We start from the raw sequence: 23,250 nt of genomic DNA, 5'->3' as shown, positions 1-23,250 counted from the left end.
AGAGGTCAAGTCACTGTCCCGATCACTTGCAGCCTCTATGAAGTCCGTTAGCCCTTATCAGCGGCATTGTGTAGTATGTTTACTACTGATTAGTGTTTCTATTTTACCTGTAGGAGGAGCTCAAAATGTCTATTGATCTGGTTCTCCTGGTTTCTTGTCCCCCTTAATTGCCTTTCAATGAGGTTTTCAAAGCACATGGAGCTTAGTGAGCATTTCTCAAAAGCCCATATCCTGCATGAAAGTGAAAGTGTTAGTCACTCAGTAGTGTCCAACACTTTGTGACCCCCTGGACTGTAGCCCGCCAGGCCCCTCTGTCCACGGGATTCTCCAGGCAAAAATACTGGAGTGGGTAGCTGTTCCCTTCTCCAGGGGATCTTCCCGACCAGGGATTGAACCAGGTCTTCCGCATTGCAGGCAGATTCTTTACTGTTTGAGCTACCAAGGAAGCCCCCCATATCCTGCACAGTCCTGAGCAAATAGATAAGCTGTTGAGTTAACAGCTAATTTAATTTGGCTCCTCTCTGTTGCCCTTAACAGTATAGTGATGTATTTCTATAGCCTGCCGGGCTATAGTCCATGGGGTTGCAAAAGAGTCAGACATGCTGAGCAACTTTTACTTCACTAGGATTACTATATATAAAATTACTATATATAAAATATATATAAAATTACTATATATAAAATTACTACATACACACCAAGGACCCACTGTGTAGCACAGGGATCTATTCTCAGTATCTTATAATAACCTGTCATGGAAAAGAATCTGAAAAAGAATATATATATAGAGAGAGAACTGAATCAGTTTGCTGTTTACTTGAAACTAACACAATGTTGTGAATTGAGTGGACAGCAATAAAAATGAAGAATAAAAGGTGAGAGTAGGATTGTCTGGAGGAGAACAAGCGGGGAAGGGAGGCTGTTCAGACCGAAGGAGAACGATGTGTAAGGGCAGAGGACCAGGGGCGAGGGGGTGTGTTCTGGTTTAGTCCAGCTGAGGGGCTGGGGCGTGGGGAGGGTGATGAGAGCTGAGACTGGAGGAGGACCTGATGCACAGGGATGAGGAGAATGGTGACCAGAAACCCCTGCAGGATCTGAAGCAGGGGAGAAACATGTCAAAGATCAGTCATTTAACACTTCTCTGTATAAAGTAGATAACCAATAAGGACCTGCTGTATGGCATGGGGAACTCTGCTCCATACTCTATAATGGCTTGTCTGGGAATAGAATCTAAGAGTGAGTATGTGTAACTGATTCACTCAGCTGTACATCTAAAACTAACGCACTTGTAATCAACTATACTCTAATAAAAAATTTTTTTACAAAGATGAGTCCTGTAAAAAGATGACTCTAGACTTGGGCATGGATTGGAGGAGGGCGAAAGAAGAAGGAGGAATGCTGTCCGAGAGGGAAGGGATGATGTGCACAGACGACAGGGTCAGTTCAGCTGAATGGCAGCCGTGGGCCATTCAACAAAAATCACTTCCCGTTTCCTCAACAGCGAATGATCCAGGTTGATAGAAACTTGGAGATGACCACATTGCCTGACTTTGCTGAAAAGCATGACATTCGTGGGAGGAGGAATCGGGGGAAGCCATCTAGAAGTGGGGAGACAGGACAAGAAGGAGCAGGGTGGGGCTGGAGAAGTCCATGGGCTCAGTTTCACCCTAAGGCCTTGCAGACAAGCTCCTGGGGTGCTTCGGGAGAATGGAAACCTTCCTTCTGCAGTTTGCAAAGACCTAGACTCAAGTAAGTCCTGGCCATGCTGCATGTTCATGGTACAACTTTGGACCAGCAATTTAATCTCTTCAAGTCTCCATCTTCTTATCTTTAGACCGAGCATAATACTCCTTCTTTGGATTCTCGTGAAGTTCGTGGGATTCAGTTTGTCAAGTGTCTCGCCTGGTGCCTGCACATAAAGGTACTAAATAAAAGTGCTAAGTAAATACCAGTCTGCTACTAAGTGCTGGGGAGGGAATGCAGACAATTGGTTGACACAGCTCCTGCCTCAAAAAGCTTGTGATTCAGTAGCAAAGAGACGCATGTGCTCAGTCAGTATCTGACCCTCTGTCCATGGGATTCTCCAGGCAGGAATACTGGAGTGGGTTGCCATGCCCTCCTTCAGGGGATCTTCCCGACCCGGCATTGAACTTGCATGTCCTGCACCGGCAGGTGTATTCTTTACCCCTGAGCCACCAGGCAAGCCCCCAAAGAGAAGCATATCGATTCCTAACTATTCATGAAAGGAAGACTAGAGTAAGTTCTGATTCAAGTTTCTTCATTGAAGAAAAATGGTGTGGGTGAGGGGAGAAAAGGACGTATATCTGACTCAGCTTTCATCCCGGAGGATGTAACAGAGCAGAAAGCATCTAAACTGGCCCTAGAGAATAAGGAGGATTCGCCTGAAACAGGGAGGCGCCTGGAGAGAAGGCATTCCAGGCTGCATTAACTCAGTTAACCCAGGCCATGCCTAGCCTTCTGCTGTGAGTCAGGCTGACTGATGGCCAGAACCCTGGCTCATCAGCCCCCGATCCGACCTGGGGCTCCACAGTGCCCCTGCTCTGGCCACAGCTGCAGAAGGGGTGCCAGCAGACTGAGGCAGCTAGAAGAGTGGTGGTCACGGCCAGTGGGTGGGACAGAGTCAGCGATGTCAAGAAGCAGTGGGGCTTCTAGGAAACTCAGAGCAGCCTGGCAGAAGAGGGGAAGGGTCAGGAAGTGGTCGTCTACGAACTTGCGTAAATATCTCTGCTTCAGGCAAGGGCTTCTCCCAACCCATCAGAGCCCAGGATTGAGGATCAGGGAGACCCCCTCACTCTCTGGAGGCACCCCCTTCTCAGATCTCCACCCCACCCTCCCTGATGCAGTCTGGGGTCCTTGTTAAAGTATCAATGAACAGTCCTTTACAGAAGGAGGTATTAAAGAGAGAGGTACCCTTGATGCATTATCTCCATGTGTAAGCAAATGAGTTGATACTTTAAAACCAGGATGATTGGGGAGACAAATAGGACCATAACTTAAAGGGTTTGGGAAATGCTACCCTCGACTTTTTTCTGAAACTGTAAATTGGTAGTTTCAGATTTTTCAGGAGACTCTCCAGGATCATTTCCTTGTAAGAGACTGGGACTAATGGGTTCCCTGGTGGTCTAGGGTTAGGATTCAGTGTTTTAAACGGCCATGGCCTGGGTTCAGTCCCTGGTCAGGGAACTGAGATATGGAAAGCCTCAAGGTGCAGCCAAAAAAAAGAAAAAAGAATGGGGATGATAAATTCTCAGTTACCATCTTTAAGTAGTGTAGTTTCCAGGGCAGAAAAGTTGATGAATTTTGCCTTCTCCCTTAGTTCCTCCTTAGGAAATTCTTATATACTCTGAAGTCTCCTTGGGAGCATTTGCGAAATAGGCTGCTGAACGACATGTGAAACCTCAGTGAGTCATAGATGTGTACACCCTAGAGGTGCCAATTTGAAGACTTTATGATGCTGTAAATGTCATGTTTTTGGGCGATTCTTGGCAGTGGAGAATTAAAATCGAGGTCTAATCTCTTTTCTGAATGGAAGCCACGTGGCCAAAGCCCAGGCTAGGATGTGGCCTTTTTGGGTTTTGCTGCTCAACAGAGCTGTTTGAGGAAGCCTGTGGAATACTTTTCTTCATCGTGGTCTGTTTACCATGTGTGGCTTCTCTCTGATCATATTTTGCAGCCTGTGCTGTGCTCAAGTCGTGTCTGACTCTTTGCGACACCATGGACTGTAGCCCACCAGGCTCCTCTGTCCATGGGATTTTCCAGGCAAGACTACTGGAGTGGGTTGCCATGCCCTTCTCCAGGGGATCATCCTAACCCAGGGATCGAACCTGGGTCTCTTGCATTGCAGTGGGGTTCTTTACCACTGCACCGCCTGGGACACCCAGTGTGCAGCCTATTTCATGTTAAAAACAGGCTTATGACAACACGGGGAAGAGCCAGTGTATGTGTAACTGAATGGGAGTGGGAAAAGAATGAATAATTTCCAGCATGTGTGATTTTTTTTCCTCTCTCTCTCTATGCCTGGCTTCTGTCTTCTTGGATTTCTTTCTCACAGGCGTGGCCACTCTGGCCATTCTCTGTCATGGCTCTGGCATTGACAAGCTCTCCCATCTTCCAGGGTCTACTTTCTCCCGGAGCCTGTGTTCTGACGGCGGCCTCTTTCCAGGGTGGCCGGCCTGTGTCCTCCTCCTTGGCCTTGCAGGGAGGGACCAGACAGGCTAGCCCAGTGGGACGGGGATGGGAGAAGGAAGTCGGGGAAAGGAACATACTGGAGGGACAGCGGGGGATTGGGAGTTGGCAAGTTCACCAAACGGGGAAGCAGGTGTCTGGGCAGCTGTTTACCTTGCACAGTGAGGTGGGCCGAGCTCTCTGCCGAGCCCTTCAGGTTGCTGGCTTTGCAGTGATACACGCCTGCATCCTCTTCCGTGACTCTCTCGATAAACAGTGTGCTGCTTCCCGGTCCTAAAATAATTCCTGGGGAGTGAGAGATGTTTACATTAGTGGGCCTGGATGACAGAGAAAACAGCCACGTGTGTGACACAACCCTCTTCCTATCTTTATGCCTTCGGATGAGGAAATCCAAGCTCTGCTTCACCTGGGCCAGCGCTGCTTATTTGGTCTTGTCCAGGCTGTCTCGTGGCACCTTCTGGAGCTCTGAGCCCCTACTTTGGAGATGCAGGTCTGACCCAGGCCAGAGAGAAAGATGGGGCAGCTGCCTGAACCTTGGAAGAGCACATGTCAAGGAAGTGTGTGTGTGTGTTACTTGCTCAGTCGTGTCCGACTCTTTGCAACCCTATAGACTGTGGCCCACCAGACTCCTCTGTCCATGGGATTTCCCAGGCAAGAATACTGGAATGGGTTGCCATATCCTCCTCCAGGGGATCTTCCCGATCTAGCGATTGAACCCAGGGCTCCCGCATTGCAGGCGGATTCTTTACTACTAGTGCCACCTGGGAAGCCCCAAAGAAGGAGTATATCGAATAATAATAATAGCAATTGTTGTTCAGTTGCTCAGTCATGTCTGACTCTTTGCGACCCCATGAACTGCAGCAAGCCAGGCTCCTCTGTCTTCCACAACTCCTAGAGTTTGCTCAAATTCATATCCATTGAGTCGGTGATGCTATCTCATCCTCTGCCACCTTTTTCTCCTTTTGACTGATAACAACAACCATTTCCTCAATGTCTGCTGTGTGCCAGGCAAGACTGAGACCCCATTCCTGTCTTTTTTTACATTGGAGGGTAATTGCTTTACAGTGTTGTGCTGGTTTCTGCTATGCATCAGTGTGAATCAGCTCTAAGTATACATGTATCCCCTCCCTTTGGGGCCTCCCTCCCAGTCCCCATTGCTGTCTTGGCAATCATCCTGTAAGGGGTTATTGTCTCCTTCTTACAAATGCGGTAAGCTGAGCTTCAGGGAGGTTAAGGAACTCAACTGAGAGCGTGCAGTCGGACGGAAGGCACACCTGTGGCTCAGGGGTCACAGCCAGGCCTATTTCATGGTCACGGTGGTGAAGAGCGTGGGCTGGGCTTTGAACGAGGCTTCACCACCTGCAGCTTGTCCCTTTAGGCCAGTTACTTCACCTTTCTGTTTCCGTGTCCTTCGCCTTAAGGTGACAGTGAAAACAGCTCCTACTCGATAATGGAAAAATGGATAGCAAGTGCCCAGCACACAGTAGGTGCTCGGTAAATGCAAGTTGAAGTGTTACTGTGGAGCGGGTGTGAAGGAGGGGGATCCAGCTTCCAGACCCAGTTGCTTCAGTACCAAGTCCTGTCACCCTGTGTTTGAGTACTGATGCTTAGTCTGAGGCTGAGACTGGATGGTGGGAAGGGGCAGACTAAGGGGTGGCATCTGCTGAGGGACAGTTAACTCATACCAGGCACAACACACATTCACACACACTCTCTCAGACACACACACACACACCAGCAAACAGAAAATGTTTGAGTGAGAATCAATACATGTAGCATAGCAGAGCCAATTAAACGCAAAGTCTGGGCAGGGAGGAGCTCATTAAGAACAGGGAAGTCAGAGGCAGCACGGAGGCGGTGGGCTTTGGGTTAAGGTCTAAACCATTATCAGAGGTGATGGGAAAAAGAGGGGGCATTGAGAAGAAGCAGGACCCTGGAATGAACATGTGCTGAGTGCTGGTTCTGGAATAAATTGGGCCTGACCAGACCAGAGGCTGTATTTTGTTAGCTGAAATAGTTTGTATTCTCCTGATTATAAAGAATAACATTCGATACAGAAAACTTGAGAAATATATTGGAAAGCATAAAGAATATAAAAATACAAACAAACCTATGGTCTCACTCCCAGTCAATTGTCCTTTTATTTTTTTTTTGCCATACCAAGCAGTATGTGGGATCTTTATTTCCCAACCAGGGATTGAACCTGTGCCCCCTGCATTGGGAGCACAGAGTCTCAACCACTGGATCACCAGGAAGTCCCCCTTTAGTCTTTTTCAAGTGGCCTTTTTACACAGCTTGTTTATTGACATCATATTTTAAGCTTGAGCTTCCCAGATGGCACTAGTGGTAAAGAACCCACCTGCCAATGCAGGAGATGCAAGAGACATGGGTTCAATCCCTGGGTGGGGAGGATCCCCGGGTTTAGGAAATTGCAACCCATTCCAGTATTCTTGCCTGGAAAACTCTATGGACAGAGGAGCCTGGCGGGCTACAGGGCCAGTCGGTGGAGTCACCAAAGAATCAGACACAACTCAGCATCTAAAGAACAGGTGCTACACACTAGTCCACACGCTGGCAGTACAAGGATAAGCGGCAAATCAGTCCTTGCCTGCGCGGGGCTTCAGTTACACTTCGGGAGAAGCACAAACAAAGAATGTCATTTCAAGTGGCCATGAAGTTTGTGAAGAAAATGAGCCAGGTTAAGGAGGGCCACAGGTTAAGGAGGGTGAGGAAGCTATCTTAGGCGGGCTGTTTGAGCAGAGACCAGGGAGGTGGGCTAGCGTGAACCAGGTGAAGACATGGAAAAGGGCATTTCAGGGACAGGAAATTGAAAGCCCGTGGGGGCAGGAAGGAGCTTGTTTAGGGAAAGACACGGTGGCTTTGTTCTGGAGCGATTGTGGTTGTTTTTACAATTAAGCAATTTAATTTTTAATTTAAGTAACGTTTAATTTTAAGTGATTATTTGGGTTGCCCTGGCTCTTCGTCGCCATATGCAGGCTTTCTCTAGTTGCAGGAGCGGGGGCTACTCTCTAGTCGCAGTGTGCGGACTTCTCACTGTGCTGGTTTCTCTTGTTTCAGAGCACGGGCCCTAGGGTGCTCAGGCTTCAGTAGCTGTGGTACACAGGCTTAGTTGCTCCACAGCCTGTGGGATCTTCCCAGACCAGGTATCGAACCCAGGTACCCTGCACTGGCAGGCAGATTCGTACCCACTGTACCACCAGGGGAAATGCCTGGAGCAACTGTGTTTGTTGGAAGTGGTAGGAACTGGTGGTATCAGGGATCTTTGTGAAGGCTTGCTAATGGGTTAGCATGTGGTACTTGAAATGCCAAGTCATAAATGTGTGACTTCAAGGCTGATGGTTTGAACAACTGTGAGGATAGTGGTACCTATCCTGGGGGGGAGCAGGTTTGAGGAAGAAAAATCGAGAGTCCTGTCTTGTGAGAGGCCCACAGCACATCCCAAAGGAGGTTTCACTGGGGCCCAGGGAAGAGGTCAGAGTTGGTTGTTCAGTCGCTCAGTTGTGTCTGACTCTGCTACCGACTGCAGCACGCCAGGCTTCCCTGTTCTTCACTATCTCCCGGGGTTTGCTCAGATTCATGTCCATTGAGTCGGTGAGGCCATCCAACCATCTCATCCTCTGTCGCCCCCTTCTCCTCCTGCCTTCAGTCTTTCCCAGCACCAGGGAGGTCAGGTTACAGCCGGCTAAGTGGAATCAACATTTGGGAAGCAGGGACAGCCAGGGGGATGGAAACAAAGCTCATGGGAAGTGAGTCCGGCCGCTCTGAAGCTGGAGCCCCAGGAAATTAGAGGAAGAGGAAGCAGCAGAGGCTTAGAAGAAGTCGCCCGGGAGGTTGCAAGAAAAGAGGAGAGCCTAAGTCCTAGATCCGAGGAGAGAGCTCACAGAGGAGAACAGGGATCTGCTGCATTCAGAGCAGCTGAGAAACTAGGAAGATAGAGATGGGAGATAACGAACTGCTGGATTTGACAATGAGCTGCTTCAGTGACGTTTGGCAGAAGCGTGATGACTTAGAGAATAGGAGGTGATGGAGGAGAGATGGGGGTGCAGGTTAACTTTTCAGGGAGTGTGCCAGAGACCTACATGAGGTCAAGGAGTGAATTCTTGTTTGAAATGTGAAATTTTATAGCATGTTCATGTGCTGATAGGAATAATCTGGGAGGGAAGAAAGGAGGGAGGAAAAGATACTGAGGGAGAAAGAGGAGAGAGGAAGAGAGAGGACACAGAAGGAACAATACCAGGAGAAGTGAGAGGGAATGGAACTCAGCGGCCAAACTGACCTTGGGCAGGAATCCGGAGAGCTCAGGATGGGACAGGTAGATCCGACAATTTGGTGATACATTTTCTCAGTAAACAAGAGGTACTCATCGGTTGAAATTGAGGAGGAGGAAGGAATTTTGGAAGTTTGAAGCAAGAGAAGAAGGTGTGAAATAGGATGCTGGCAGAGAAAGAAAACAAATCCAGTTGTGAAATGCTGTTAAGGTTTTCCTAATGCGTATACAGCTTTAAACACTGACCCCTCTGTGCATGTATCTTATTGGTTGGTATTAGGTTACATCTAATCACTCATGACTATAAACAATAGTGCAAGGACATTTTTAAGCATAAAGGTTTTTTTTTTTTAAATTTCAGATTATTTCCTTAGGCTAGATTTTTCAGAAACAGATCTATTAGGTCAAAGGCTCTTCATTCACATAATCAAGCTGCCTTCCCAAAACATTATTCCAGTTAACACTTGGGCCAGCAGAGGGTGAGAGACAATTTTATCACTTTCCTGCCAGGACTGAGCAGAAACATCTAAATAATACAAAACACAAAACTTTGTTGGTTTGATAGAGAAAAAATAAGTTGTCTTAATCTCTGTGTGTGTGTGTTTTGGAACATTCTTTCATGTGTTCCTTAGCCATTTTTATTTTCAAAGCACCTGTTTTGAGTCGTTGACTGGGAAGGTGAGTTCAGATGAAGGAGAGCTTTGAAATCCTGGCTGAGGAGTTCTCATTCATTGGAGAAGGAGAGGGTCACAAAGGCTTTTGAGGGAAATGACATGAGAGCTGTGTTTAAGGAAGTTTAGTCTAGAAGGAGAATGCAGGATGGACTGGAATGAGGAAAAAGTGGTATCTGGAAGTCCAGCTCACCAAGTGGTCATTCAGGCAAGGAACGATGAGGCTCCGAGTCTGGATGGTGGGAAAGGAAGTGGAGGGGAAGAAATGGAAGCAGACACTTTGCAGAAACAAGCCACAGGGATTGGTGCTTTACTGGATCCAGGAATAGACCAGGGATGAGTCCAAGGTGCTTCTGGAAAAAAAAACAGAGCTTTCCCCTGTAACCTTGGCTAGATCACTGAATCCCTTTGGGGCCATTTCCCCATCTGTGAAACAAACAAACAGAAAAACCCTCTGTTGTACATACTCCATGGTATTTGCTATGAGAATCAGTAGAAATAATTTAAGTGAAAGCTTTGAAAAGTAAGGTATGGTGTAAGGGATGATCCCAGAAAGAGAAAGCATGGCTGGATGGTGGGTGGTCGGGGGAAAGGACGTCAGGAAGAGCAGCGAGCCGGTTACCCACGATTGTCTCCACTGCAGCTGACCTGCATCTCAACCAAGTTCCTATCACTCTGATCCCAAATTAAGGCTCAGGGCATGATCAAATAAAGCTAGAGGACTTGGACTGCACCCAAGGAGGCAGATGTGTAATTGGAGAGGTGAGAGGATGAAGCCAGAGATGCTGATGAGCTGACATCATCTGGCCCGGGTCCCTCTTCCCACCACGTGGAGGAGAGAAGGGGCGAGACAGTGTCCAAAGTCAACAAGCACAGCTCCTCTTTCTGGCTTGGCCGCACGCTGCATGACAGCAAAGGCAGAGACCTGGATGTGTGACCATCAGGCTCCGAAGCCTCATCGCACTGTTCTCCTCCTCTGTTCTCGCTTATTTCCCTTCTCACAAAAACAGGCCAGTTACTCCCCTCATTCTTTTCCCCCATTCCTCCAATCTTCTGCCCATACTTGACTATGGTTGTCTTTCCTAGTTTCTTTAACGCCTTAACCTGTTACTACCTTTATACAACCTATTCTCTGTGATACAGGCTCTGTTCTGCTGTGGAGCTCACCTTTTAAGGAGGGCTCCCCTTTTAGTTTAAATTTTGATTAATTTCAGAGATTTTAAAAGTGCAGGAAAAACACAACCCCTGTGCTCACCATTAAGATAACCAGATGTCAACATTTTCCCACCTTTGTTTTATATAAATGAAGTTTATAGATGCTTTTCCCCTCTCTCCAGAGGTACCACTATCCTAAAGTTGGTGCATCTTGGTTTCACACAGGTTTTGGTGCCTTGTCCACATAAACATCTATCTCTATAGACTATAATATTGTTTTGTGGTTTTAAAAATTCCAAATAAATTATATGATATAGTACATATCCTTTTTTAACTTGGATATTTTTCTATTCTACAATGTGTTAATATTTATCTTTGTTGATACATGCAGATGCAGTTAATTTTTAACTGATGTATATAATATTCCCTCGTATAAAAAAGCCACAGATTTTTTTAAAATTCACTTCTCTACTGTGGGATAGTTTTCACTCTTTTGATCTTTACCAAGAAGGCCAAAATGCACAGATGACATACCTATGTGTGCATTGTTATACTTTATCTCCTTGTCCTGGGTTGTAGAGTATACCCATTTTCGACTCTATCAATTATTACAAAATTGTCTTTTGAAAATATACCAATTTACACTTTAACCAGCAGTGAGCAAGCACTCCCCTTTCCCACTTACTTACCAATACTTGGTGTTTTCAGGTGTCTTTAATCGGCAATATTTGGGGTGTAAACATCTCGATATGGGTTTAATCTGTATCCCCCTGATTACTTATTGGGTGGAATATCTTTTTTCAGTTTGGCTGGCCATTTGGGCTTCTTTTCCTGCGAATTACCAGTTCACGTCCTTTGCACATGTTCCTCTTACCCTATTTGTCTTGTTCTCAATGACTTTAGGGTTCTCTACATGTTTTAGATACTGAGCCCTTGTTGGTTCAATCTGTTAAAGTCTTCTCCATTCTATGAGCAGTCTTCTAAACTTTGTTTATGGTGGATTTTTAATATAAAGACTTAAAATCCTAAGGCAGTCAAATGCATCAATCTTTCCATTATCCTTTGTGCTTTTTGTTACTTGTTAAAGAAATATTTCCTATTCCGATACCATAAATCATTTCCCTTATATACTTTCCTCCCCTCAAAATCTGTTTAAACAGTTTGCTTTTCCTCATTTAGGTCTTTAATACATCGAGATTTCCTTTTGAAGGGAGTATGTATATTGTGTGAGATAGGGACCTAATTTTTACTGTATTTTTACTGTAGCCAATTATGACAGCAAGGCTTACAGAATAATCTGTTCTTTTCTCACTGAATTGTGAAGCGAGTTTTGTCAGATACTAAGTTTCCACATATTTGTTGTTCTGTTTTTAGGCTCCACAATGGCCTATCTATCCTACACAAGTGAATCCATGATTAATTTAGGATTGCTTGATAACACTTCCTAATATTTGGTATGAGCTGATGCTGTTTTCAACAATACAGATTTCAGGTTTAGCTTGTCAAATTCTGTAAAAAGCACTGTTGGAATGTTGATGGGAATTTCTCTGAATTTATGTAATTCAGTACATTGGGAGAAATTGTCCTATTTATTTTTAGGTTGAAACAAATGAAACTGTCAATATTTTGACCTATAAAAATGGCTCACAAGTGGTTCAACTTACTAATATATGTCCCCTTCTAAGAATACCAAATATCTCTGTGTTACTTAGGTCTTCTTTTACGTCATTTGATAGCTTTAGGATCTTCTCTTTAAATATATTGCTTTTCAGTTATATTTTCCTAGATAAAGTTATAATTTTTGTTATTATGCAAAATGGCATTGGGATCTTTGACAGATCACTTTATCTGAATATTCTCTTTCCCCTTTGGGTGTTCATTATTAGAATGAACAAGTAGAACTCAGAAACATGAGGCTGTACTATGTTTTCCTGAGATAATTCAATTGTAGGCCTGCTTCTTTCTAGAAGGATTGCTTACCTAAAGTCCAACCACAAAAATCATGATAATTCCCGTGGAAACTTACAATTTATCATTGTCAAAACTCTCTTCTTCATCCATCAAAGTTCGACTCAAATGACATTTCCTCCATGAAGTGTCCTGTGATTACCTGTCAGAGGTGCTGATTTGTATCTGATGGAATTTTATGCCCTTCATGTTGCATATTTTTGAATTGACTTTGTACCTATTATGTGTGTGTTTTTCAAAGGTAAGGAATAAGTTTTACTCATTTTCCTTTTCTCTAGGATATAACAAATGTCTGACTGATGGTAGGGAATGAAAGTTACACTTAATAAAATAAAAAGTAATTTTTGTTATGATGGTCTTGGCTTGCCAACTTAATGATAAATGTTTTGAGGTAGGCATATGATAAATTTTCCATAAATGGTAGCTAGGATGATGATGTATCTAATTCTAGGTACCTAGTAAATAATCACACCTTTAGATTGTCCATTCTTTTTTTTTTTTTAGATTGTCCATTCTTAAAGGAATTCATGGGCTTCCCTGATAGCTCAGTTGGCAAAGAGTCCGCCTGCAATGCAGAAGACTCCGGTTTGATTCCTGGGTCCAGAAGATCCGCTGGAGAAGGGATAGGCTACCTACTCCAGTATTCTTAGGCTTCCCTTGTGGCTTAGCTGGCAAAGTATCCACCTGCAATGTGGGAGACCTGGATTCAATCCCTGAGTTGGGAAGATCCCTTGGAGAAGGGAAAGGCTACCCACTCCAGTATTCTGTCCTGGAGAATTCCATGGACTGTATATAGTGACCCACAAAGAGTCGGACACAATTTAGCGACTTTCAATTTCATAGGAATTCATTAACTAAGAGCTGTATCTGAATTAAGGATCAGAAGAGCAAAAATATAGATTCAGGATGGTTAAAGGTGGCCCAAGAAAACTAGATGTCCGATTGATTTCCCACAAATACCACAAAGGAGACACTATATATCTAGTCAAACTTCTGGGGTTTGGAAAATTATATCTGGGGAAGAGAAATTCAAGTTTAGTAAACTTCAAAGGCTGACAAAATTCAGACATGAAGGATGATGGCTCATTAAGTAGCACTAAAAAGATGAATGATTCCAATGTTTTCAAATGTTCACCATGCGGCTTCTTCCTTAATTGAAAATTTGACTCTAAGATCAAGCCTTGTGGCAAAGCCTTTATAGATGTAAGAAAAAAAATGTTGGTGAAATACGGAATAATCTAAGACACAGTGAAAGGCAGCCTTATAATAATGTGCTAAGTGGGAAGAGAGTTGTGAAATGTTGAAAACATATAGTCTAAAGGCAATCCGATGGGCAATGTGATCCATGGTGAGACTCTTTGCTCTATAGCCTTGAAAAAGATAAAGATGAGAAGCTTTCAGAAAAGAATTAGATTAAGGACAGTGATGGGGAAAAAAAAAAAGCTGTATAATATTCTTCTCCATGCAACCACTGAATAAGGGAAAAGCCATCCACAAAGGTTCTTTCATTTGGGATAATGGCTATTGCTTCACTAGTTTGACTTTCCGAAGTGGGTTATGATAACAGAATACTTTTTAAAAGCTCTTAAGAAATTGTAAACCAGATGCATTGAAGGGGTTATGGTTGAAGTGAGCACCTTGAAACTGTGCCTAAAACACATGTATTTCTAAACATGTTAAAGTGAAAAGCACTTTTTTTTCCCGCTCTTTCACTGAATTTTACTATTGTTCCAATGAAGTATTTCAAGATGCTTTGGGCACATAAAAAAAGGTGTCAAGTGGTGCTAACTCTGTGGTTATGAGCTGTAAAACCTTAGCTACTCACTATGTATGTCTATAAATTATAAACACAGACACTTGTGTGCTCACACATGTAACACACACACACCCTGTCCCTGCCCCAACAAATTCTTATGGTGTGTCCAGATTTGCCATAGCCCCTTCCATGTGGTTGGAGGAATTTATACCGTAGGATACAGTCAACTAAAGTGGCCTTTCTGTGGATAGTATAGTATAGTTCTATGACCATTTTCAGGCAGGAAATAGTATTGCATTGCACAAGGGGTTAACGGCAAGAAGGTATTTTTCCATCAGTAGAATAGCTAAATAACTTATGGGAACACATACCATATTATAGGGCATGACTGCTTAAAACATTAGGCAGATGATATGTACATAGAGAGATATCCAGAATAAATTGTGATAAAAGCAAGTCATAAAACAAAACACAGAGTGTGAGCTCAACTCAGATTTATCTTAGAGATGTTGGCTTTTCCCAGATCACCCTACTATAACCCATTACCTTATTTTGTTCACCACAGCAGTCACTACCATCTGATTGCATGCTATGTGCTTATAGTTTTGTTAGATTTATTACCTGTACTTTCTCATTTGAATATAAATTCAAGGTCCCTGTTTTGTTTGCAGCACCTACTGTATTCCTGGTACAGGGCTGGCTCTCAGTGTATACTATGAATGAATCCCAGCTATCTTTTCCCCCATGAATATCTATGCCCCATATTTGCATGGGCTTCCCTGGTGGCTCAGTGGTAAAGAACCCGCCTGCCAATGCAGGAGACATAAGAGATGCAGGTTTGACCCCTGGGTCGGGAAGATCCCCTGGAGGAGGGCATGTCAACCCACTCCAGTATTCTTGCCTGAAGAATCCTATGGATACAGGAGCCTGGCAGGCTACAGTCCATGGGGTCACAAAGAGTCGGACACAACTAAAGCGACTTAGCACCCACGCATACATATTTGCATAAAGGCACATATATAAGTAAAGAAAAGGAAAAATCTGACAAAATACACATCAAACAGTTATCATGGGTTAATTCCCCCAAGAGACAATTTTATAGTGTATTCTATTTTGGTATTATGTGATCATTTACAATTTAAAAGTATTCATGTACTACTTATTTAGTTAAATAACAGTAATTTTTTATTACAAAAATGAAATGGTATAGGTCTCTTTATTATCAGCAAAGAACCACTGAATGAAAGTTTAAAAGCTATATAGATCCAAATACTTGTACATTTGCAAAACTTTATGATACTGACTATGGATAGGATAATGAAATATTTTTGAAGCAAGTAAAGCAGATTTATGCTTCCCTACAGCTTACAATTAAAAAAAATTTTTTTGGCCAGGCTGCACGGCCTATGGGATCTTAGTTCCCCAGCCAGGGATTGACCTGGCGTCCCCTATAGTGGAAGTCCAGAGTCTTAACCACTGGATCACAAGGGAAGTCCCCAAAATTTACAAATTTGGATTAAAGCAATAAAAGGACAACCAAAATTTATTCCATCAGGAGACTGGTCCCTATGGAGGGCAGGGGAGAGAGAGAGAGAAGGGGTGTGTGTGTGTGTGTGTGTTAGGGTTGGGGCATGACTTATAGTATGTTTTCTGTGTGTGAGTTTTCATGATAGTTGAATTATGACTGAGTTGAATGAGAAGGCTACTTATACTAATATACAATCTTATTGTGTAAGATGTCTTAGTAGCAGATTACGCAAAAATCAAGTTTTGATTGAGTGTGGGTGGAGGAGGAATGAACTTCCTTGATTTGGCGTTTTCAGCAGTGATTTCATCCTGCTGAGCTCACAGATTAGATTATCTGAGAATGTATCTGTTGGCATATTTTCCTTAATTGTACTGGGTAGAGTGGTGACCCCCACTGCATCGCCGGGTGTCACTTTAGATCCTGGGTAAGCTGTTTCAAGTTCCTCCTTGGGGGAAGGAGGCGTTTCCATGCAAATACTGGACTTGTGAGGTAGAAAAGCCTCATCTCATTAGTTTGCCAAGAGCTGGAGGAGTAAACTTAAGGCAGGTAGTGTCTGAGTTTTCCTATATAATCACCTAGGCTTCCGCGTAAGCGGGAAAATGTGGATTGGGGAAGGAGACCCCCTTCTACTCCAGGAGCTCAGACCACAGCTCTTAGTTTTAGAGTTAGTGACCCTGGACAAGGTTCAGCCCCCTCCCGGTCTCTGGGAGAATCTGTCCTCCTCCACCCCCATCCATCTTTCTTTCTCTCTTCTTTGTTTTTCTTACTCCCCCTTCCTTTTTCTCTGCTACTGGTCTCTCAAACATCGCCTGCTCTTCAGACAAAACAAGCTGCCGGTTGTGGCCATGCTCAAAGTACAGTTCCTTGTGTCCCAAGAGGTCACAGAAAGAATCAAAAGAGGAGGTTAATTCACAGTGGGAAGGGAAGAGCTTTAATGGTATGAGGTTTCCGTTTGAGGTGCTGCAGAAGCTCTGAAATGAGACAGTGATGGTTGTACAAGCTTGTGAATATACTTACTGCCACTGAACTTGGCACTTTTAAAGGAAAAAGTAAAATTTTTGTTGCATGTATTTCACCACATTTTTTTTTTAAAGGGAGAGGTTGTTCTAAAGTGATGCTCACATTTGCAAGTTTTTTCCCATTTCTTACATTGCAAATTTTTCACTTGAACATTCAAGAGGGCTTGAAAAGAGGCACCCAACCAAAGGTAAACAGCTAGCAGGGGCTTCTGGTTCACATGAGTGAGTCTGTGCCGGCTCGTGTGTGAGTGCTCCACTGGGTCTTGCTGTGGCCGAGCGCTGTCAGGAGGCTTTACTGGTCTGAATGGGGCTGAGGATATGGGCTAGAAGAGGCATCCAAGTCATCTTTCTTGGGCCAAGCATTAGGATATGACACGATGCTAGGTATATACGAGAAAGAGCTAAATACGGTGGAACTCGAGGATAAAGAGAGAGATTTGAGGGTGTCAGGACTGAGTCTCCATAATAACTCCTGTTGATTTCCAGTTCAAAATGGGACTCTACTCACAGGTCATGTTACTTTTCTTGATGTAAACCCTACAGCTCCACTGCCATACATGTGTCAGTCTCACTGAAGCAGCCGAATGTTAGCTAATAATTAGCAGGAAGTGTTCTCCACTTTTTCATCAGCTTAGAGCTGTGGTTGGAGTTGGGCATCCTCTCTTCTCTAGGGTTTTCAGTTCTGGCTCTGGACTCTGGCAGTGCCAGCCAACCGTCTTCTCTGCTGTTACCCCCAACTCTACTCCTTTCACCTTCTAAATGCCAGTTTATCCTTAGGAAAGAGCTGAGCCTTAGTTCTCTGCCATGTTCAGTTCAGTTCAGTCGCTCAGTCGTGTCCAACTCTTTGCGACCCCATGAATGGCAGCACGCCAGGCCTCCCTGTCCATCACCAACTCCCGGAGTTCACCCAAACTCATGTGTATCGAGTCGGTGATGGCATCCAGCCATCTCATCCTCTGTCGTCCCCTTCTCCTCCTGCCCCCAATCCCTCCCAGCATCAGAGTCTTTTCCAATGAGTCAACTCTTCGCATGAGGTGGCCAAAGTATTGGAGTTTCAGCCTCAGCATCAGTCCTTCCAATGAACACCTAGGACTGCTCTCCTTTAGGATGGACTGGTTGGATCTCCGTGCAGTCCAAGGGACTCTCAAGAGTCTTCTCCAACACCACAGTTCAAAAGTATCAATTCTTTGGCGCTCAGCTTTCTTCACAGTCCAACTCTCACATCCATACATGACTACTGGAAAAACCATAGCTTTGACTAGATGGACCTTTGTTGGCAAAGTAATATCTCTGCTTTTGAATATGCTATCTAGGTTGGTCATAACTTTCCTTCCAAGGAGTAAGCATCTTTTAATTTTATGGCTGCAATCACCATCTGCAGTAATTTTGGAGCCCCCAAAATTAAGTCTGACACTGTTTCCACTGTTTCCCCATCTATTTCCCATGAAGTGATGGGACCGGATGCCATGATCTTAGTTTTCTGAATGTTGAGCTTTAAGCCAACTTTTTCACTCTCCTCTTTCACTTTCATCAAGAGGCTTTTTAGTTCCTCTTCACTTTCTGCCATAAGGGTGGTGTCATCTGCATATCTGAAGTTATTGATATTTCTCCTGGCAATCTTAGGGATGTCCTTTAAGCTTATACTGTTGTCAGAGATACAAATAAACCAAACCCTGAGAAGATTCTGGCAGAAGAGTTCTTCTCAGAGAAGAGCTACTGGGGTGTCTGCTAATAGGGCTTGGCCCTTCTCTGTCTGGGTACCTGGATCCCCTTACCTTAGAGACACTGATGGAAGAGGAAGGGATGACATAAACGGCTGCTTCACTGATCACGTGAACTGACTGATTAGCTCAGGTCGGGTGACAGAGCCTACTCACTCCCCACTCACTGCCTTCCGTGTGCCTGGGCAGCGTGGCCTCATTTCTTTCCTGCAGTGTTTCTTAACCTATTTTGCACCATAAGGGTACGTATCCACGAGGAAGAAAAGGCAATTACTCTGTAAGTTTTGTGGAAGGTTAATAGACATTTCTGAATTTTATTGTTCTAGGAAATCAAGCAAAAATAGCTTGAGAGTGACAGTTTATCATCCCCCGGCATCAGCATCCTTGTTCACCTTTCTCCTCTACTTTTCCTCAGCATCTCTCCCAGATCCATGAAAACCACTTTATGCTTCAGGTGTAATTCTGCCCCCTAGGTACTAGGACTAAGTCGGTCACCTTGATTTGAATAATCGCTTACCGGTACAGAGATTTGCATCAGTGACATAGTGATGATAGATGATTAGATAAATAACTCTAGTGACCAAGATCTCACTTAGGAAGGAATGTTGATCAGTGATTCCTCTTCCAGCCTCTGTCCATTCAAGATGGAATTTATTCTCCCTAAACTCTTAGTAACAAAGGTCCGTCTAGTCAAAGCTATCGTCTTTCCAGTAGTCATGTATGGATGTGAGAGCTGGACTATAAAGAAAGCTGAGAATAGAAGAATTGATGCTTTTGAACTGTGGTGTTGGAGAAGACTCTTGAGAGTCCCTTGGACTGCAAGGAGATCCAACCAGTCCATCTTAAAGGAAATCAGTCCTCAATATTCATTGCAAGGACTGATGCTGAAGCTGAAGCTCTAATACTTTGACACCTGATGTGAAGAACTGACTCATTTGAAAAGATCCTGATGATGCGAAAGATTGAAGGTGGGAGGAGAAGAGGACGACAGAGGATGAGATGGTTGGATGGCATCACCGACTCAATGGACATGAGTTTGAGTTGGTGATGGACGGGGAAGTCTGGCATGCTGCAGTCAATGGGGTCACAAAGAGTGGGACATGACTGAGCGACTGAACTGAACTGAAACTCTTTGTGGTTCGAACCCTACTTCTTTAATCTTAAAATACTCTGAAAATGCCTTGCCGTCCTAGAGATTTTGATGATGGTTTCTCAGGCTTTACTAACAGCATCACAGGTTACTATCACCTTCTGTTCTCTGAAATATTTTTAGAGAAGAGTACTTTTGTCAGCAGTTCATGGCTCTTGTCAGGAACCCCACTTTCTCTGCACCCCCATTTGGGAGGTGGTTCTTGCTTACACCGGTGTAGCCCTAAGCTGGGCCTGCCTCCTGCCACCTCTGCTTTGCAAACCAACCTTGATTCCTCACTGTGTCACTCCGAAGCCCCAGGCCAGCAGCCCCTCTTCTTGTGCTTACTTGGCTGTCACAGCATGAAACATCTTAGAACCTCACTGGAGAATCTGGGAAGAGTGTGAGCTAGAAAGGGGACTTTCTGATCATTTGGGGTAACTGCCAGTCCCATCAGCAGGCAGGTGGAGGGGTCACTAGGACACTCTTGGGGAACCAGGAGTTCTCCAAGGTGACTTCGTAACGTTCCAAGTCTGGGCACAAACTCTAAATATGGTGGGCCTAGCAGAAAGAATGTTTCTTAAAGGAGCTTCCCTGTCTGTAGACTGCTAAGAATCGAACCACTGCCAACGAGAACATGTCTCCAGCCTCGAGGTCTCTTGGTGATGTTCTGGTGCTGGTCCTGTCTCAGGACATTTTTCTTTCATGTTTGGTCCTTTATATTATACTCACTTTAGCAGCTCCATTCTTTGGTCACCTGTCCCTTCAAAGGAAATATGTCTCAAATCACCTGCTTTCAACACTGTGTACCCTACCATCCCTCCTAACTGTTCCCAGCTGCTTCCTGACTTGGGTCTAGTTCGGAGGTTCTCCAACCTTTATCACATATTTTCTCTTATTTCCTCTTTATCTCTCTTCCATTCTATGTATTCCACTAAAAATGGATGATTGAGAACCTGCTGTTTGCTCAGCATTAGGAATTAAAATGAAAATATTTTAATTAAAAGCACAAAGGATATATTTTTTTTCTAGTTATCTAACATATTAAAGATCTTTTAATCCTGTGATGGAGTCACATTTTCTACTCATTTCATTTAATAGTTTACCTTATTCCAGTTTTTAGACTCATTAACTCTGGTGCCTATCGACCTATGATAGTGAGTTAGGGCACACACGGTTGCTGCTTGAAGGAGTTGTAGTCACTCAAACACACACACTATTATGTCCGATGTGTGCTTATTCCGATTTTCATGTTCTCATTCAGCTCTGTATTCACAGAGCTTAGCAGAGCACCAGACACAAAGCAGTGCCTTAATGATGTTTATTACATGAGTAAAAAGACAATAAGGCTGATACAGAATAAATTGTGGACCTTTTGAGATTTAAAAGTAACTGGATTTTGGTTCAAAATAATTTTTAATTTTATATATGACACGTCCACTTAAAAAAAATGCTTTAAATGGTTTTAATATGCTTTGCATTAAAAATAAATTTTAAAAATTCAGTGAGGTTTTTTTTTTTTTTCCCCCCAGTGAGGTTTTTAGGAAGCCTAAACTTTAAGAGTTGGAAATGAGAAAATCTTCCTTGTTTTCAATGCTGATTTATGCCCACAAGATCATTTAAAACTAGTGTCTGTCTATTCTCTTCTGAGTGATGGGAACTAGCGTTTAGCTCCACGTGGTATATCTGTATCCAGGGTCTGGGTGTCAGAGTTGCTCTTCTGGTTTAACGCTTGGTCTGCTACCCACTAACCCTACCACTTAGTCATTTCTCCCATGTTTCTGCTTCCTCATCCCTTAGCTCATCAAACAGGCATGATAATTTAGCAAACCCCATAGAACTGGTGGGAGGAGTAAGCAAAGCAATATTAGTAAGGGGCTTCAACGAGGACCGGGCGCCTAACAAGAGGGTGGCAAGTCAAAACAGATCTGGAAATGCGGCTGATAACGGCACCTGCCTCAGATGCCGGTCGACAGCCGTGGAGGGTAAATGAGACTTTTGTAAACTCTTAACAGCTCCTTGGGTATCTGGTGAGCACTCAGTACATTTTTATTATTATTTTTGATAAGGAAGGCCTATAAAGATAGCATATCTTCAAAGGTTTTAACCATCACACATGAAACCAGAGAACAGCTGAGTGACGCACTCTACGACGTGGCATGGGTTGTGAATAAACTCGGACTTCAGAGAGAAAGCAGCATGCTGTGTGCCCCAGGATGTGAAGGGGGGCTCGTGGCCAGAGGCCGGGGCAGTCTTCTAGGCTAGGGAGCCGGGGTCGGCCGTCGGGGGCTGTGGGGGTAGATGGAAGTTAGCAGGCTGGCTCGTGCTGTTGAGGCCCCGCAAAGCCTGTGATTGTGCTGGGTTGTGCAGCTGGTAGTGGGAAGCCCGCCCCGTGGGCACCCCAGGGAGAGGGCCTCCTGCCCCCTGAAAACACACTTCCCTGGGCTGTCTGCTTAGGGAAGAAGTTACCCTCCCCTAAATTCTCTCACCAGCTATTTCATCCCCACTTGTCTAGAGCCTTAACTCTCTGTTGTTTTTGGAATCGAGTAAGTTGTCATTGAACAAAAAACAGTGATAATGGGCTGGATCCTGTTAGTGATTCAAAGTCACCGAAATGCTCTCGGTATATGAGTTCTTTTTGAGTTGCCAGGCTTGGTATAAAAAGAGGCATCTCAAGTGTCTAACGGAAATACAGTTTATTCTCAGGTTACTAAAACTCAGTTGAGCTTTCAAAGGCTTAGGATATGATGGACTAGTTCTCAAGTCTTTTTCAGCCTGTGATCTTGATGTTTTTCGATATCAGCTTTCGAACAAACAGTGAGTCAAGGATGTTCACTCTGGTTATCAGTGATCTTCACTTATCTATACACATGGACAAAAGGGTCACAGTCATAAGAGTGTGTTGCACTGGCTGTTGAATTTGCTGTCTCAAATGGAAATCTTACATATGAAACTTTACAAACACCATATACATGTAAGCAAGAGATTATCCCCAGAAAAGTTAAGAAATTCCTCTCCAAAAAGCTATAGTAGTTTTAAAGCGTGAATAAAAGGAAGAGAGAGAGAAAATCGACAACGTAGTGTAGCCGAACTCAATAAATGCTAATAATAGCATATTGGGCTTCCCTGGTGACTCTGCACCAAAGCATTTGCCTGCAATGCAGGAGACCATCTATAATGCAGGAAACATGGGTTTGACCCCCAGGTTGGGAAGATCCCTTGGAGGAGGGCATAGCAACCCACTCCAGTACTCTTGCCTGGAGAATCCCATGGACAGAGGAGCCTGGCAGGCTATAGTCCATGGAGTCACAAAGAGTCAGACATGACTGAGTGACTAACCCACCACTCCAATAGCATATTAGAATGATATTTAGGAAAGATTTCATATAATTTATGTAAGACTGTTTATACTAATAGACCTTCTTCTTTTGGCCCTCAGAAGATTAGAAACAGTTGTGAGGAATATATTTTTTGTTAAGTTATTTGACTTTGGAGATGACATTAATTAACCCTCTGATACCATTCAAGAAATTCTGACAACTCATGGGCCAATTTCTGTATAAATGAGATGTGTGGGAAGGTAGTATTTACTAAGCCGTGATGTGGGTCAACTAAGTTATATTAACTCATTTAAACCATACTACATTCCTATGTGGTTGGTATTATCTCAATTTTATAAATAAGGAAAGAAAGGCTCAAAGAGTAAGTATAAGTGAGTTAGTTTCCCAAATTCTCTGACCCAGGAGGTTCAAACCCTCTCAACACCTCTTAATATTTTCTGTTTGTAATAATTTCTTGTCTCTTCTCTA

General features: G+C 43.9%; 1 protein-coding gene across 3 annotated transcripts in view; it reads right to left on the bottom strand.

Moving 5' to 3' along the window:
• The window catches only part of FLT1 (fms related receptor tyrosine kinase 1), a 208,410-nt gene that overhangs the window by 56,489 nt on the left and 128,671 nt on the right, over positions 1-23,250 (bottom strand). For 2 of the 3 annotated variants that reach the window (XM_005902171.2, XM_070380477.1), the window contains exon 16: positions 4,360-4,491. In XM_005902171.2, coding sequence (XP_005902233.2) covers positions 4,360-4,491 — 132 coding nt within the window. Of the gene's footprint in view, positions 1-4,359; positions 4,492-22,280; positions 22,304-23,250 lie in introns of those variants that run through there. The other variant, XM_070380479.1, reaches the window with a different exon arrangement.

The sequence above is a fragment of the Bos mutus genome, chromosome 12 (assembly GCF_027580195.1).
Source record: "Bos mutus isolate GX-2022 chromosome 12, NWIPB_WYAK_1.1, whole genome shotgun sequence".
NCBI classification, from domain to species: domain Eukaryota; kingdom Metazoa; phylum Chordata; class Mammalia; order Artiodactyla; family Bovidae; genus Bos; species Bos mutus.
Note: the sequence above shows the minus strand (reverse complement) of the source record. Positions and strands in the feature narration are given on the sequence as shown.